Source organism: Scophthalmus maximus, chromosome 18 (genome assembly GCF_022379125.1).
Source record: "Scophthalmus maximus strain ysfricsl-2021 chromosome 18, ASM2237912v1, whole genome shotgun sequence".
Classification (NCBI taxonomy): Eukaryota; Metazoa; Chordata; class Actinopteri; order Pleuronectiformes; family Scophthalmidae; genus Scophthalmus; species Scophthalmus maximus.
Genome location: NC_061532.1, coordinates 9303244 through 9319121, shown reverse-complemented (window position 1 = coordinate 9319121; position 15878 = coordinate 9303244). Strand labels below are relative to the sequence as shown.

At 42.5% G+C, this 15878-nt stretch overlaps 1 protein-coding gene across 1 annotated transcript in view; it reads right to left on the bottom strand.

The window, feature by feature from the left end:
- The window catches only part of nkain2 (sodium/potassium transporting ATPase interacting 2), a 71584-nt gene that overhangs the window by 5352 nt on the left and 50354 nt on the right, over positions 1 to 15878 (bottom strand). The window contains exons 5-6 of the mRNA XM_035617028.2: positions 7681 to 7741; positions 1321 to 1402 (exon numbers count right to left, since the gene is read on the bottom strand). Of these exons, the coding sequence (XP_035472921.1) occupies positions 1321 to 1402; positions 7681 to 7741 (143 nt within the window). The remainder of the gene's footprint in view (positions 1 to 1320; positions 1403 to 7680; positions 7742 to 15878) is intronic.

Genomic DNA, 15878 nt, shown 5'->3' with positions numbered 1-15878 from the left:
TGCCCTTTTATTGGTCCCTCTGGTCAAAGCCAATAAAGACCAAAGTAGGGACAACAGCTGGTGAACAATGATAGCGTATTGATGATCTTTGTGTATGTGTGTGTGCGTGTGTGTGTGTGCGTGTGTGTGCGCGCGCGTGTGTGTGTGCGTGCGTGTGCGCATTTACATGTGTGTGTTTAAGCACACAGTAGATACGCTGGTGTACGAATTCGTACACCAGCTCTTGTGTGAGGGTGTGTGTGTGTTTGTATTTGCTGCCATTATCATGGGGCTCGATGATTTATGGTCTATGTTATAGTTTCCACAGGGGACATATAAAACTACAGAATGGGCCTTTATTGCCTTTCTTCTTTGGTTAGTCCTATGGTGCATCCATCACTCTGTGTTTCTCATCTACCTGCCCCCCCCCCCCTCCTTCTCTCTTTCTCTCTCCCCATCTTGATCTCAATTGCTCTTTGTCCATCTCCCTCTCTTTCTCTCAGTCCGTCTACATCGCTCTCAAATTCGCTCCAGCTTTTCGTTCTAATAAAAACAGTTATCGATGACCTGTCGGCCGAACATCAGTGGAATCACCAACTATTGTGCCTTGTTGTTTGTTACAGTGGGGGGAATCTTTTGCTGCATTGTTTGGCGCTTTCCACACACGACAAAGTGAGACTGTGAGATTGATGCTGAGCTGCCTGAGTCTGGACTCAGACTGATGTTGTGTTATCCTGCTGGCTCTCAATCGGCCGGAGCGTAGCTTTAGATCTTGTTGAAACTGGCATCTGAGGTTTCGAGCCCTCAGGAAAACACCACGTTAGGAAATAAAAGGCTTCCAAAGCGACAGAATCCACTTCATGACACAACAATTACACTCCGGAGGACACATTTTTTTCCACTGTGGGTAAAACAGTTTAACAGCCTATTATGAAAAACAGCTTCAGCATGAACGAGACCAAGGATGCAACGCTTTTCATCGCACTTGCCACCTTTGTTTTCAATGTAGGAGGGGAGCGATAAAAAAGCGCTACAGCCGTGATAACTGATGAGACCTCGGGCTGATAAACAGTGAGACCTTGTGCTGACGCAGGGAAAATGTGCTTATATCATCCAATGCAGGACCTCAAGGTATCAAGCACAGATGGAAATGAGTCCCTAAACACAGTTTTTTTGCTGCTGATGGCAGGGTTGAACTCAAGAGGGTGAGACGTGTCAGCCGCCCACTTGCAAATCTAAAGCCGGCTTCTTTGCTTAAGAAGACAGAGAGGATCGCAACCCAACATATATTGTAAAAAAATAAATAAACACTTACATGCATAAGTGTACATTCATACTTACATGTACATGGGCTGTAGCTGGAGGTGAGATGTCTTCTGAGGTCCCTGGTAACCATACGAGTCAAACCCTCCTATAAAATCGACTGCACAGAAGAAAAAAGGGCAAACAAAATGAATTAGAGTAGATGTATGCTCACCTGGGACTCTCCACCACTGATGATTCATTGCATTAGGCCTCCTACAAGTACAGAGATCTCAACAGTTGTTTGTACAAGAAAACGCTGCCTCTGTCTTTGTGCTAATCACAGCTGTCGTCGCGAAAACTGCTTCGAGAGAAAAATTTGGCTTCAACTGTATAAAAAGAAATACTGCAAATCCAGTTCTACTTATAGGAGGAAGACTTATGCAGCGATTAATATTTATGCCTTGAGAATACGCTTAACTCCTGAATTATCGAGGATAGCCGCACACATTGCCCGTGCCGAGCAGCTGCCAGCAGGTGGTTGCTTCGCTCAGACTGCGGCTGAGAGCCCGGACTTTTGAAGAGAGGAGGCCTTCAAATATCTCCTTCTGCTTTGATGTTGTAGACCCCGTAAGAGGGCACATCCTTACCTTGATCAGCAGCGCACGCTCTTATTTAATCAGTGGGATTTCCTAACGTTAAGTGCAATGTGGATTCTGGCTGTCATCGCAGAGATGAAAGAAGCGATAAAATGCACCTTAATGGGGAGGGCAGTTTGATTTCCGACCAAAAACACAGATTGCACTGATCCGTTTGTCTATGCCGTCATGAATTACATCAATTAGAAATCGGTCAGACGGATCCTTTTAGAGGAATTATCATTCCAAAGAATGAAGAAACATTTTTATTTAAGTATGAAGATGGTTTGTCTCGTTTTATCAAAGTGTCCGTTGTTTTTAAGTGCTATTCAAGTACAGTGGTTGTCCTCACATACCTACCTTGTTCTTTTGCTTCTGTTGGATTTACGTAACAAAAAACATATATAAGTCTCCACATCTTCGCCGTCAATATTTCACACTTCTCTCTGACTGTAATCCTCTCCATGTATGCAAGAGACGTTTTCACTACACCACACAACGGGACAACAGACGATCCTCTTTGTCTATCAGCGGTCTTGCTGCAGTACGGTGAAGTGTTGATCACTCCGCTCATCGTTGTTGCTCAGACAGACAGTGCAGAGCCGTCGTCTGAGGGCCGTCATGTGCTCCTCCGTTGTGTTGTGAGCACCCTCCCTCTTTCAGGTCATTGCTCTCCCACCTTCATTGAATGATTGGCCTCACGCTATTTTCTGAAGCCAAAATAAACTGGGTTGTTTTAAAGGTGGCTCCCTTGGTAGTGTTTCGGACTACCTAGTTTCCTATAGAGTTAAACTGTATATGAGCCGTGTGTTAACGGAGAACAGTGAGAAGCTAGACAGCTGTGCCATTTGTGCCGTCTGGCACCAGCATTCATCGTATCCCCTAGATATGCTGTAGCATCAATCAGAGCTTTGTAGTGGAACCTTGTTATTTAAACAGTATACTTGTAAATGCATTTATTTCGATAAAAACACAAGCCAAAAGTTAAAGTTTAAAAAAGGACTGGGCCATGAAAACGGACCAGAAACACTTGCAGATGACCAAAGACCCCAGAAGAAACACACCAAAGAAGAAGAAGCACTAGACTTCACAGGGTAAGAAACCAATTCAAAAGATTCTCCAGGGGCGGCACAGGTCTAATGGAAGAGAATTTTATAGCACTGGAGCAAACCCCTGCACTTCAAGAGCACGGTCACCTTCTGTTTCTCAGGTACGCCCGATCAGTAAGACGGGATGAAACTCAGATCGCTCTAGTGTACATGTGAAGTTGGCCGGCCTAGTGTCCTCTACGTTTAGCTACAACATGTCAGAGGTTTGATGTACTGCACCGTCTAAGCATATTGATGAGATTCATGCACCTTTTGTCTCAGAGGGTTTTGTGTCTCTGGATGGAAAGGAGAGGACATTTCGGAAATTTTGCTTGACACAGGGATTAGTGCATTTATCTCATTCACCACCCATACCACTATACTGGCTGAAAGTCTCCTATACTGCCATTGGGTTGGTATTTGGACGCCCTTGCATCCAAATCTATGGACTTGGCTGGGGCGAGGGTTTTGAAAAGGGTGGTCCATCGTTGTTGTGTGTGGGTTCACCCTTACAGGAGTGTGAAGAACCAGATGAGTGTGCCAAACAGCGCCCTGAAGTCTTTTATCGTCCTGTGTGGTGACACGTACGAGGAGCAAAGCTAAGTGACAGTCTGACGTGTCCTAACACATTCGGCTGTATCAGGCAGGAGACGGGTCAAAGTAAAGGAGCAGTTTAAACTGTTTTCTATCCTGCTGCTATCCCTTTTCAGAGGAGTGTATTAAAGAGTATGGGGGCAGACCTAATATGTTATTTTGCTTATGTTGAGTTGTCCTTAATAAATTTCTCTTTTCTAGGTAAATGGATGCTGTGCGCACCTCCCTTCTGTATTTTATGCTCCTGAACGAGCCGAGCGCAAGAGTGTGGACCCTCCTGTGACAGAATGGCCCAGAGTGAACGGCAGGGTTCTCCTGCTGATTCATTCTGCGGTCACTTTGTCTCAGCACGCGTGACCTTTTGAACACAAGAGGGGAAAGCAGCCCCTGACCTCATCAGTGTGCTGCCCATCAAGCCGTATTTAAAAATTCAGGTATGTTACTCGTAAAGGACTCAGGACTGCCCACTGAGCTCATAAGGACATTAGCAAGTCTCTCCACAATCCAGGAACTGCAGTTTGATCTGTAGAAATTATACTAGACAACAAATATTTATTTTTTCAATATTAAAAAAAACAATTATTTTACTTTATAGTGGTATTTTTTTTATGTGTTTTTATTTGTTTTGTGTGTATAACAACACATGGACACATTTTCACCAAACTTTGGTGGGATAATTAATCAGTCAAAGATTGCTCAAAGGTCGAGGTCAACAACAATGTGGTCCGAAAATACAAAAATACGACTAGAGAGACAAACTAAATCTTACATTGAACAGAAAATTATTCCTCATCATATGATAAGTGACGTAATGAAGAACTCATAAAGAGGTCAGAAAATGACGTCATAGTAGTAAAGTTCAAAAATACATCCTGTATGACTATTGACACGACCTAAAGCTTAAACAGATTGAAAAAGTATTAATGATCACATGGTAGGAATGACATCATCATGACTTCCCCCTATGAAGTCATCAAGTGACGTCATACAGTGCAGCAATATGTTAATCTTTGCAACCCATAAGATTAAAGACACGATTAACGTCAAGTTTAGACTGACCAATCATTTGTCATCATATGCTATTAATGACATCAGGATGAAATGGTATTAGGAGAATGTAATAAAGTTTGCACTGCCTGATTGGGGCATATACAAAACATGAGTGCAGGGTATTCATCTCCCCAGTGATGCTTTTCATTTTTGTCTGTTGTGAATGTTTGCTATTGACTCAAGATCCAAACCACATCAGCTTACACAAAGACGGTTGACAATTTGCTTTAGAAATCTAAAGGTGAGTGTGTGTCATTTACAGGCTCACGAGTGCGTTTGAGACTCTGTTTGACACATTGGAGTAGCTGTGAGACATTACACTGAATATAATGATTTATCACCCCCCCCCCCCACACACACACACACACAAAAAAAAACACTAGCACACACACACACACACACACACACATGCACAGAATAATTATCAGAGTAATTAGCTTTCTCAGCAACTTCAAATCTTCATTGGTCCTCATTTAGTACCAGCTCCTTCGCCCAAGGCACTTTTCCCTCCTAAGCTCCCGGATCATTGTTTACTCTCCCAGACTGCATTATTGTGCAGCCACGATTCAGAACATAAGGCTCGGCAACACGGGAGAGTGCAAACGGATACCAAAATTATTCCGGAGCAAATGATCTTTATCATTATGAGAAAAATGATGCATGTGACATGATGCTGCCGTTTTGCGCACATATTCATTAAGCCTTATCAGTGGCCCGAAACCTCAATTTAAAAGCCCTGATTTCTTTCGATAACAATTGTCCCACGAGGGGAGGTGTGAAAATGACTCATGTGTCTCATTATCGCTCATCTGTGTGGAGCGTGAATGTTTTCCCCATGTCTGTGTGGGTTCCCTCTGTGTGTTTGTGATTCCTCCTATTGTCCAAAGACATGCAAGACTCCACGACGTACCCTGCTTGTTGTGTAAGATAAGATAGGCGCCCGTTTCCACAAAACAAATAAATGTATGAACAGATGGTAAGCTGAGGTTGTATGGAGGTCAACTTGTCTGAATTTGTTAAAAGCCCATGAAAACTTCCTTTCAAATCTTAGGGTTTTCTCTCAAACATGAAATATTCATCAGTTAAATAGAATGAAGACACTAATCAACCATTATCCATTAAAAGTGTGATTGGGCTGGCGACATTTGCAACACCTCTGTCCCACGACTGCCATTATGTGTTGATTCTGCTGTTGCTTCACTCATTGTGACGCCACCTTTCCCAAACTGAGCCCCGCCAACAAAAACACAAATATCAACATCTGTCTTGTGAAAGACATCGGTTAAGCAAATAATAACTGATATTAATTATTTACACACAGAACAGTTGGCAGTTTAGGTTTCCTGTCATCACAAAGCTTTGTAAAATGCAAGTAAATCCCCTGAAACTCAATTAGACATAAGTTATTCATAAAAGTGGGATAAATATCATGTGTTGAACTGTTCTTTAACTTCAACAATCTAAGGATTTAATATTTAACTGGGACCTTATCGAACACAGAGGTTGTTTGTCACATGAAGAGCCTTTAGAAAGAGCAGGTCTTTTATCCAGTGCAATTTTTATGGTTTAATAACAGCTGCTGCTCAGGAAAAAACAGTAAAAAAGAAATCCTCCATCCGACTCAAACTCAATTTGTATGAGCAGGAATGAAAGCGGAAAAACTTGTCCACTCCAAGCGCTTCTAAGTATTTCCAGATCCAGTCTGCATTTGTTAGCCATCAATATTTCTGTGTTAGTAAAGAGCATCCTCAACCCAGTGTTGAATAGGACATGCTCGGGTATTGATCCTCCAGCAGAATAGCTGCATCTACTTTAGTGGAATAGCTAACTGCCTCTGGTAAATGGGATCATACAAATGACTGCTCTGAGAGACACACTGCATTTAAAATGAAATTTAAAAAAATCACAGAATTAACATGTTGATTTGCCTCATTTTCCGCATCTGCTACTGCTAGTGCACTTCAAATGCAATTAATTTAGACTGTCAAAATGCTTACTGAATGACAGTCAATTATGCATTTTTTTATGGTAGAGATTGCACACTTCCCAATCAGCATGTTCGTATTGATGAACCAACGCATTGATTAAAGGCTGAATGAAGATAAATCATGAGTGGATGGATGGCTGAATATCTTTTGTTGCTCTTCTTGTCGCTTCTTCACCATGACAGGCTTGGTGATGGTGGTTGCAAGTTTGTGGGAGAGATGTATGAATAAAATTCCACGTTGATCTAGCATCAATAATCCTCCACTCACTCCTTCTTCTACTTTCCCTCCGTTTGTTTCTGTAAATGAATGAGCCCAGCTGTGAAACCTTCGGGCTTTGAGTTCGACATTGAATTGAAGTAGCAGGAAAGGCCCTCAGTCCAGGATGGCTTCATTCAAACCTGCTGCTTCATTACAAAGAGAATTTACAAAAAGGACGGGCCGGGAAAGACGGATGGAGAGAGACATGAGCAGCAGATTAAATCTGTTTCACAGGTTTGATATGATTTTCTGAAGTCAGCAGCACCTTGAAGTCGCATGAACTTAAACCACCAGGACCCACTTAATGTGAAAAAATATTCTAAATCCATTCACTAAACCTCACCAAACTTTCCAGTCTTAACTCAGCAGCCATAATTGAGCATGGCAGGTCTGTCAAGCTTTGGACGTCTTCATATTATGCAGTGGACTGGTTGGGGCTGCAGTAAGAGCAGGGTGTATATTTCAACCTTCCCAAAACCAAAAACACCGGAGCAAAAATATTGGAATGGTTCAACCAGAGTGTTTATTTGCCCTAACATATGATGCACCTGTTATCATGTCCTGCTTACTTCCTATAGTAATAAAAGCTAAGGAGATAACGAGTATGTAAGCTATGTACACTACAATAAATGAACATTGATGTTTCTTTATTTCCTCGTCTTCTCGTGTTTCAGGTGAGGATGTTAACTTTTTGCCTAGGACATGCATGTTTGGCCTCAGTCTTTTAGGATGACACCCTGTATGTAGCCATCAAAGACATATCAAGATATTTGCCATGATTTTCTTATTTTAAACCCCAGTCAGCTGAAAACACGTAATGTATGAGTATGACTGTGTACTTACAGCTGTCCTCTTCTTCAGAGATGAGCTTGACCACATAGCAGGCGTAGATAAACCCCACCAACTAGAGACAAAGAGAAGAAACGGGAGAAATGGTAGAGGGATTATGTTTTTAGGTAGTAGAGAACAAAATGAGTCAAACCTGGCCAAACTTAATGATGCAAAATGGAAAGAAATACAGTGTGTCATTCTGAGGACACATGGTACTCGGTTGAAGACACGCACCATTTTACCTTATGGTTTAGCCAACTGACTGCTTACTCTTTGTTGTTGTGTCATTTTGTATTGATAAAAAAATAACAAAGTTACTGTAATAAAGAATAAAAAAATAAAAAAAGATAGACAGACAGACATTTACACAGACAGATAGACAGATAGAGAGCATGGACACTGAACAATTAGTGAGAACAGACAAACAGAAAACAGGTGCTGGTGTAAGTGGAGCAGAACAGCTCAGTGGTATTTTGCTCTGAAATGGAGCACTAAATTCAGAGGCGACACACTCGCACGCACGCACAGAATGTCAGGGCGTCATCAATGACACACAAGTCTGTGGCTTCAGATCTGCACTGACAACACACACACATACACACACACACACACACACACATCTTAAAACCACACAAAAATAAAAGAAAGAATTGTCACAACCCCAGCTCTCTGTTGTGCTGCTGTGGGTATACGTAAAGGAGATTGTGATCGCCGAAATTGAATTTCCCATCTCCCTCTGTCTGCGTTGGTATTACGATGTCAGGGCGAGATAGTTCCCTGTTTGTGGCTATTGTCAAGACGCCGCGACCACCCTCTCTGAGAGGGCTTCGTTGTGTTGGGCTTGAAACCAGAGGTTTACCGCACATACTTCTACCTCGGGGTCGCACATCGGTTCGAGGACATTGACAAACCTGACAACACTAATGACAATAAATGAATCACAAACGGGGCTCGAGTGCTGTTCTTCTGTGTGCTGTACTTGTTCACAAAAAACATTTCTCTCTGTGTGTGTGTGTGTGTGTGTGTGTGTGAGTGTTTAGACAGTGACAGAGCAGTCCACATTAGCAGAACACCTTTGCTCTCCAACCTGCTATCTCATTGGCCACCTGTTTCCAAGGCAACCGATAAGAGGTAGCTGATTGGAGCAAAGAGACAGGAAGGTGCAGTCAACTTAGGATAAGCATTTTGATGACTTTATTAGCCTGTATCGATACGGGCGGAGAGAGGGAGACAGAGAGAGGAAGGAAGGAAGATCCAGGCAGACAGGGCTGGAGCTGGAGGTGTGTATGTGTGTGTGTGTGTGTGTGTGTGTGTGTGTGTGTGTGTGTGTGTGCGTGTGTATGTGTGTGTGTGTGCGTGTGTGTGTGTGCATGAGGCATCTAACATGTTATCCTGAATGAGGAGGCCTCACTGCTCACTTTGTGTAGGGCGAATGACATGGTGCTTTGTTGGTATTCTATTGACTACATGGACACACACAGGCACGAAAACACACAGCGAGCTGCAAATTCAGCATTAGAGATTCAGCGTATATCTCAAGGTCTTGACCTCATTTAGTCTAAATAATGTTCCGCTCACAGAGCTCCTCTCCCCTCCATCCTTTTCTCTCATACTCTCTCCCTCACTCACCATTTCCTTCCAGCTTCCCGTTTCTCCGCCTTTCTCGCTTTTCCCTTTCATCAATTTTCTTTTGCTCCGTCCAACTTTTCTTTATTGCCCTCGCTCCCTTCTCTCCCGTCTCTCGGCGAGTAAATGAGTCATAGAATTATAGTGCTTTTCTCAGTGGGGGTGAATGAATTTACCTTAAGCGGAGCCAAATGCTGGAGGTAGACAACGCTGCCAGTATCAGCACGGGGATCAGCGGTGATGAGAAAATCTATTTGGATAATACAGGAGACTTTATGTGGCAGAGATGCCTTTGAAAACCTACCACTGGTCAACGACGGTGCCAAACCTCACTGGCTATTAAATCTCAGTGATCGGTACCATTGACACGACTTCAGCAGAATACCTTCATTTTGAAACATTTAGAAGAGCTCGCTCGCCGCCGCTGCAGCTGAAAGGATTTCTGATCAGTATTCATTATAAAAAGGAGACTTTTCAATGTTACAAAGTCAGAACGTTGTTTAAAAGACTTTCACGGGTTGGGAGACTTTTTTCTGTCACACAGAGTGAAAGCACATCCAGAGCCCATTCGGTCTTCTGCAGGCTCATTGCCTCTGAAAATGGCTTTTGGGTGCAGTTTCGTTAGCACCAGTGAACACAGAGCACAGAGCCGTGCCCACACCGCAATAGAGAACATCTGATCAGCTGTGACAGAGTGTGTTTCTGTGCACATCAATATCCTGTTAATATTCTGGATATTCAAGGATTCTGCTTTGGTGTTGCCGCATGTAAACACATTTGTAAACACAATATCCTGTTTACAATAACCCTGATTATATCTTCTCCCGATAACCAGGCTGCACTAATACTGGCATTGGCGTCTCGGGCCTTGGTACTGTTTTCATGTTTTGGAATTCTGGGTCTGAGTTGGTTTTGTGCCTGCAATTATATTCAGACACTCAAGATGGAAGCTGAAAAGTATTCAGCATTCTGCGTTTTGCTTAAAGGTTACCACACAAGAGATCTAAACAAAATCCCCCAATCTCCTGGAAGCGATGTTACAAATAAAGTTTTAGATCAAAATTCATCCAAACAATTTCAGATGACATTGACAATCTCCTTGAAGGAAACTTAATTTATTTATTTTCTATTCTGTTCTACTCACAGTGCCTCGTACATTGGAGCTCAGGGAAGTCGTGTTCTCATATTGCCACCGAGTGAAATAAGAAAACAGGGGGGGGGGGGGGGGGGGGGGGGGGGGGCTGTGAGAACTAACTCATCTTCTGTCAAAGAATAAGCATCAGCTTTGGGAATATTTGAACTGACTTTAACTTCTCTCAAGATTTCAATTGTTTCAACTGCATACGTCCATCTGTGAGCACACTAGCATTTTCATTTCTAGTTTCAAACTGTTGTGTTAATGACTGATTAAGAACTACAGGGTGGCAATAAGGGTGACTGACAGTTTATGTTCGTGAGATGTAAAAGGTACTTGTTGTTCCAAACAATTTCTTCCCTGGTTGGCAGCTTCCCATTTTTACCTTCGCAGCGCCGGAATTAAACTCAGTCTCTCAGACAGACACCGTTTTTCTTCTTTTTCTTTTTTTCATTCTGTCTGTGGATTTGGGTTACCTAGTTACCGCAGCAAAACTGAAGGATGTTCGGAGTGAGAAGAGAAGAAATGAAAATGGCTCCACGTCAGCATGAACTCAAACAGGATCCGTGACCCGACAGGCCTGACGTGCAATAACTTGTATAACTTCCCCACTTCACCTCACGGAGGCATGTAGCTCATTCCGAGCCGTTTTTATGGGGTTTTATGTGCACAGTGTCACAGTCTATTCCAGGAGGCAGGATCTCATTTCCCACTTCTTAAATGCACTGTACAGCAGGTACCCGTTGCCATGGCAAACACAGCAAATGTGGGTAGTTACTGTATGCAATAATAAACTCAGCCAAACCAAGAGACATTATCTTAAGGAAAGGGGGAGACTTATGGTATATGGATAATCAACTGTCAAATGTACATGTTCCCGCTTCTCCACAATTGTTGGCCGTGACATCTTTCCCCCCGTCATAGCCGGAACACAGTGTTCTGAACAAATGTTTGCAATGATGCTGATGACGGCTGCAAATTGGGCTTGGTGCATTGCAGATACAACTTTTACTTTCTCAATGTCATCCCAGTTTTATACTGAGGCACAGTGCCATGTTTTCAGTCTCCACCCTGCCCCCCAAAGTGTATATACAGCTTCTTGGGAATGGCTCCAGTTTGCTTTAAAATCAGTTTTGCCTGCGATAAGATGAATTAGGTGAATTGAGTGCTATAGGATGGCATAGAAAACAAAACACAGTGTAACCAGTGCACTTGAAAAGGTCACAATAAATAGCTGAAATGAGATCCTGATAAACAATCAAATACATTTTCTATTACATTTAATATCAAATAAATCTGATTAATAAACACAGAAGGCACAGAAAGGACACTTTTCCACAACCACATGTATTACTACATTTAGCTGCCATCTTGCAGGTACAGACCCTCCTAGAAATCTTACAGATAACACGGGGCCCAAAATGATCAAGAGGTCCATAAAAGCGTAGGGCTACATTAGCCAAGTAGAAAGGGAATGCCATTAAACTAGAAAAAGATGACGGAATCATCATTCTCTCCTACAATAATCAAGTCACAAACGCTCCCCGAGCAGAGATTTCGGAGAACACCTGGAAGTTTTTGAAAGGAGCTCAGGGAGATATTAGTTGAATGTCAAACAGCTGGTCTTTGATAAGGAAGGGAAAACCTACGCCGCATAGCCCGAGACCAGAAACCCGGGGAAAGCATCGGGGGAGGAAACCTTTCAGAAGAGCAAGGACAGATGCCAGGGGAAGGCAGCTATAGGTCAGTCACCCGGTGACGCAGTTTGCCCTTCGCCGAGGAGGAAGGTGAGGCTGCATTTTGCCAAAACAATCACGGTGGAAAGTGCTGACGGCACCGAGTCGTCTCCCTCAAGGTCTGTAAAACTTGTAAAACTTAATCAGCCCACGGGTTGATGTACGGGCAACATTTCAGTCGATCATGACGTTAGTTAGATCCATAATGAATTCTGTCCCGTTGCCTTAGTCTTAAGGCCCGTGGAATTGTAGCTCTAGTTCTGCGTCTGTAAGAAATCTTGCTTTGTAGTGAACGCATTGTTTTTCATTTTCATTATTCAGGCAGCAAATTGTGCTGTGATGAAGATGTCACATCCACTGGATCAAATCTGTTCATGTGCTGGTGAGGCCTGCTTAAAGAGGACCAGTGTGTAGGATTCATCGGCAAAAATGGAATACCATATTCATAATAATGTCCAGGGAACTCCAGAAAGTCAAAAATATTGGGTCCGGACCTTTTCTGGAGTTTGCCGTTCACATATGCCGAACGCAGCAGGAGATTGTCAGAGTCAGACGTGTTCACAGCAACATTTCCGCATCCTTCTGTGGCGTCTGGGTACTGTACCGCTACTGCAACTCCAGGGGGGTTCCTCCCCGGTCTACACCCATGGACCGCCCACCTGTACTGTACGCCCATACAGTTCCCATCCCATCCCTTTTTGGTGTCGTCAATTCCAGCCTCCATATCACAAGCTTCCCGTTAGCTCCAAATTATAAAATACACCCTGTGAAATTGCCAACTGCGTTTGTGATTTAATCTGAGCAATCCGCCTCTGTGCCTCTCTGTGACTGTAGATAGGTACAGTATTTTCTTTGCTTTTTAAATAGAATTAGTGAGTCTGAGAGTTTTCTGTGGGCTACCAAGTGGTTTTATGATTTGTCACCAGCCATTGCCTTTGTTCCTCACATCCCGACTCCTGTTTTTCTGTTGACAGCTCATCATTTGTTTAAACTAAACAATCCCGACTTGTTTTGCATTTCCATTATGAACTACTGTTGCTTCCTTATCCCTTATTCCTAGACGCCTGCAGGGTTGTAACAGTAGCCTCTAGAACAGACCAACCCAACACTGCCTCTGGAGAGGGCCTGCAACAATTTTGGAACTGCCATTTACCTTCTCTTTATCACACGGAAAATGTCATTGTTACCTGTCTTAATTTGAAGAATAAACCAAAAAAAAGCAAAAAATAAAACACGAAACAACAGGAGAGGTTTTACTTATTCAGCAAATATGGGATTAGTGCTGTAGAGCACAGCGGTTGCCTCGGCTGACTGACATTCAATTCTCATACATTGTTCCTCTCCTAACAACAGCTATGAAAACCAATCTGGTCCCAGTGCTGCTTCCATGAATACAATTTGTACCTAGCATGACATCATTGTCTGGTGTCAATGACAACAATGCCACATTCAATTCGGGCAATGAAAATGATAATGAAAACAACGCTTGATATGCAAATGATTACGATTTCTGACTTTCCTGGTGATGAATGAACAAAACCTGCAAAACTGTTTCTGTCCCCAAATTACAGTTTATGAATTATTGTATGTTGATTTTATCTAACTGACTAAATGATCAGTATGTTTCCTTCTGGTTTGAGAAACCATTGCTATCCTCCTGCTTTTCCCTGGATTATTTTCTGATTGAACGTCACACCTGATGCTTCACAGTTTCCTTTGTTTAAAACGTTGTTCTATTATATTTGAACATTGCCTGGCTGTGTCCTATCAGTCAGAAATCATTCACTGAACTATGTGAGTGTGAAATTCAACATTTTAGTTTAGGGTTGATTTTTTTTCTTCAGTGACCTAAGAAAGGAGACCTAATAAAGTTTTTACAGCCTATTTTGACAATGTATACTGCATTGGATTTGACGCCAGAAATATGTCAAGGACATGAGCCAATTTGGAGCACAATATATTTGATGATGGATGATGAAATTGTTCAGTATCTAGTTAAAAGTGACTGTAATGTGAGCATGTTCTCTCAGACAGCTTGCTCGATGTGGATAAAAGGTGTCGCACGCAAACAAGCAGGCGTATTAATTTCCTCTATGTGAATCCATAATGTTTCCTAGTCAAGGTTATTTGACTGTGTGCATTGGAAGTCTGAGTGTATCCAGGTTGTCTGAGCACCAAAAACAACAGTTGGTGATTTCACAAATTATTTTTTCCACTCTAATTGAAGTTAATGTTAAATACTTAAATGTTTACTTACAATCATGCACTCTAATCACAGATGTCTTTTTGTGAAATAGCATTAAATCATCAGTCTATGTATGTGCTATTAACAGGTAGAATTAAAACTGAGAAAAAATGTAAATTGAGAAATCATTGCGCACTCGTTAATTTGCTACACTCTTGCAGCTCAGATATTAACACTGTGAATCAAACTGTCATTTAATTCATCAAAAAGTGGTTTGTTGTAACAGACAAAGCAGTCATTACAAGTTGGTTAATCAGCTTCAACATGTATGATTCGACATGTATGCCAACTGAAACATGTGATCCACGTTGAGGGCCAAAGGTCATTTACTCGTCAGATAAATGTTCTTATTTCATATAGAAATAACAAGATTTGGTGGACTGTCAGAACTGAACCTCAACAACATATGAATTAATGAATTAGGAGGGGACAGACTACCCAGGGCACAAGGTTGGGAAAGGCCCCTGGAAAACCTTGAATTTAAAAGTGTTTTGTTTGTTTGTAATTAATGTTTTCTAAGTTATTAGTGTCATAGCATAAATTAAAAAATTTGCTGAATATATTGGTTGAGAAACTGAAATACGTATTTCAAAAAGTAGTGGAGGTTCTCCGAGGGCCCTCTCATTCCTTACAAAAGGCGCAAAAGGGTTAAGTCTGCCCATCACAACTCAGCATGAGAATCTGACAGCTAATCTACTAAAACAACTGTGAATTCATTTCTTTCAAAAGAAAGATGAGCTAACTGTAACTTTTACTAGCTGAATACAGTAGGAGTTAGGTAGCTAGACACTATTAGAACACACACTGTATCATAAATTAATCAGCATCCTAGCTGCGGGGGGGCCCACAGAGACATAGGGCCCAGAATTTGGTGCTACACCATGCATACGCCTCAGTGGCTGTTCTGACTCTACGGCACATCTTCATCAATTTAATTGCTGTCCATCTGATTTTTGGAAAGCTACCAGCCCACCAGTCACGACTGTTCCCTTTTGCCCTCATTTGTTTTACCGCGAGAGTCCGTTAACCAGCCAGCTAACCAGTAAAAAGGCTCACAACCAGTCACTTAGTCAGCCAGTCGACTGGTTGGACGCATGTTATTAAGCAACCCTGACGGTGCTTCCACCAATTACAGTAAACCAGCCAGCCCCAGTCGGACTGCGGAGTGTGTGCTCATGGAGCATGACAGTGTTTCCACACACCAATTACAGCGAGACAGTGGTACAGCTGTGTGGTGGCTTGGCACTCTGCCACACTAGAAGTACCGCTATCGATTGACAGAGAGACACAGCGAGTGGATGAGGAGAGCGGGCGAGCGGATGCTAAGTGAGGGGGGAAGATGCCGAATGGAAAATAAAAAGAGGCAGGTAGACTGAAACTCCCGAAGCCTTTCTCGCCGCCCCGTAATGGTATAATGATGCACGCGGTCAGACTGAAGTGTCGGTTAGTTTATGGAACGCGCGTCTAT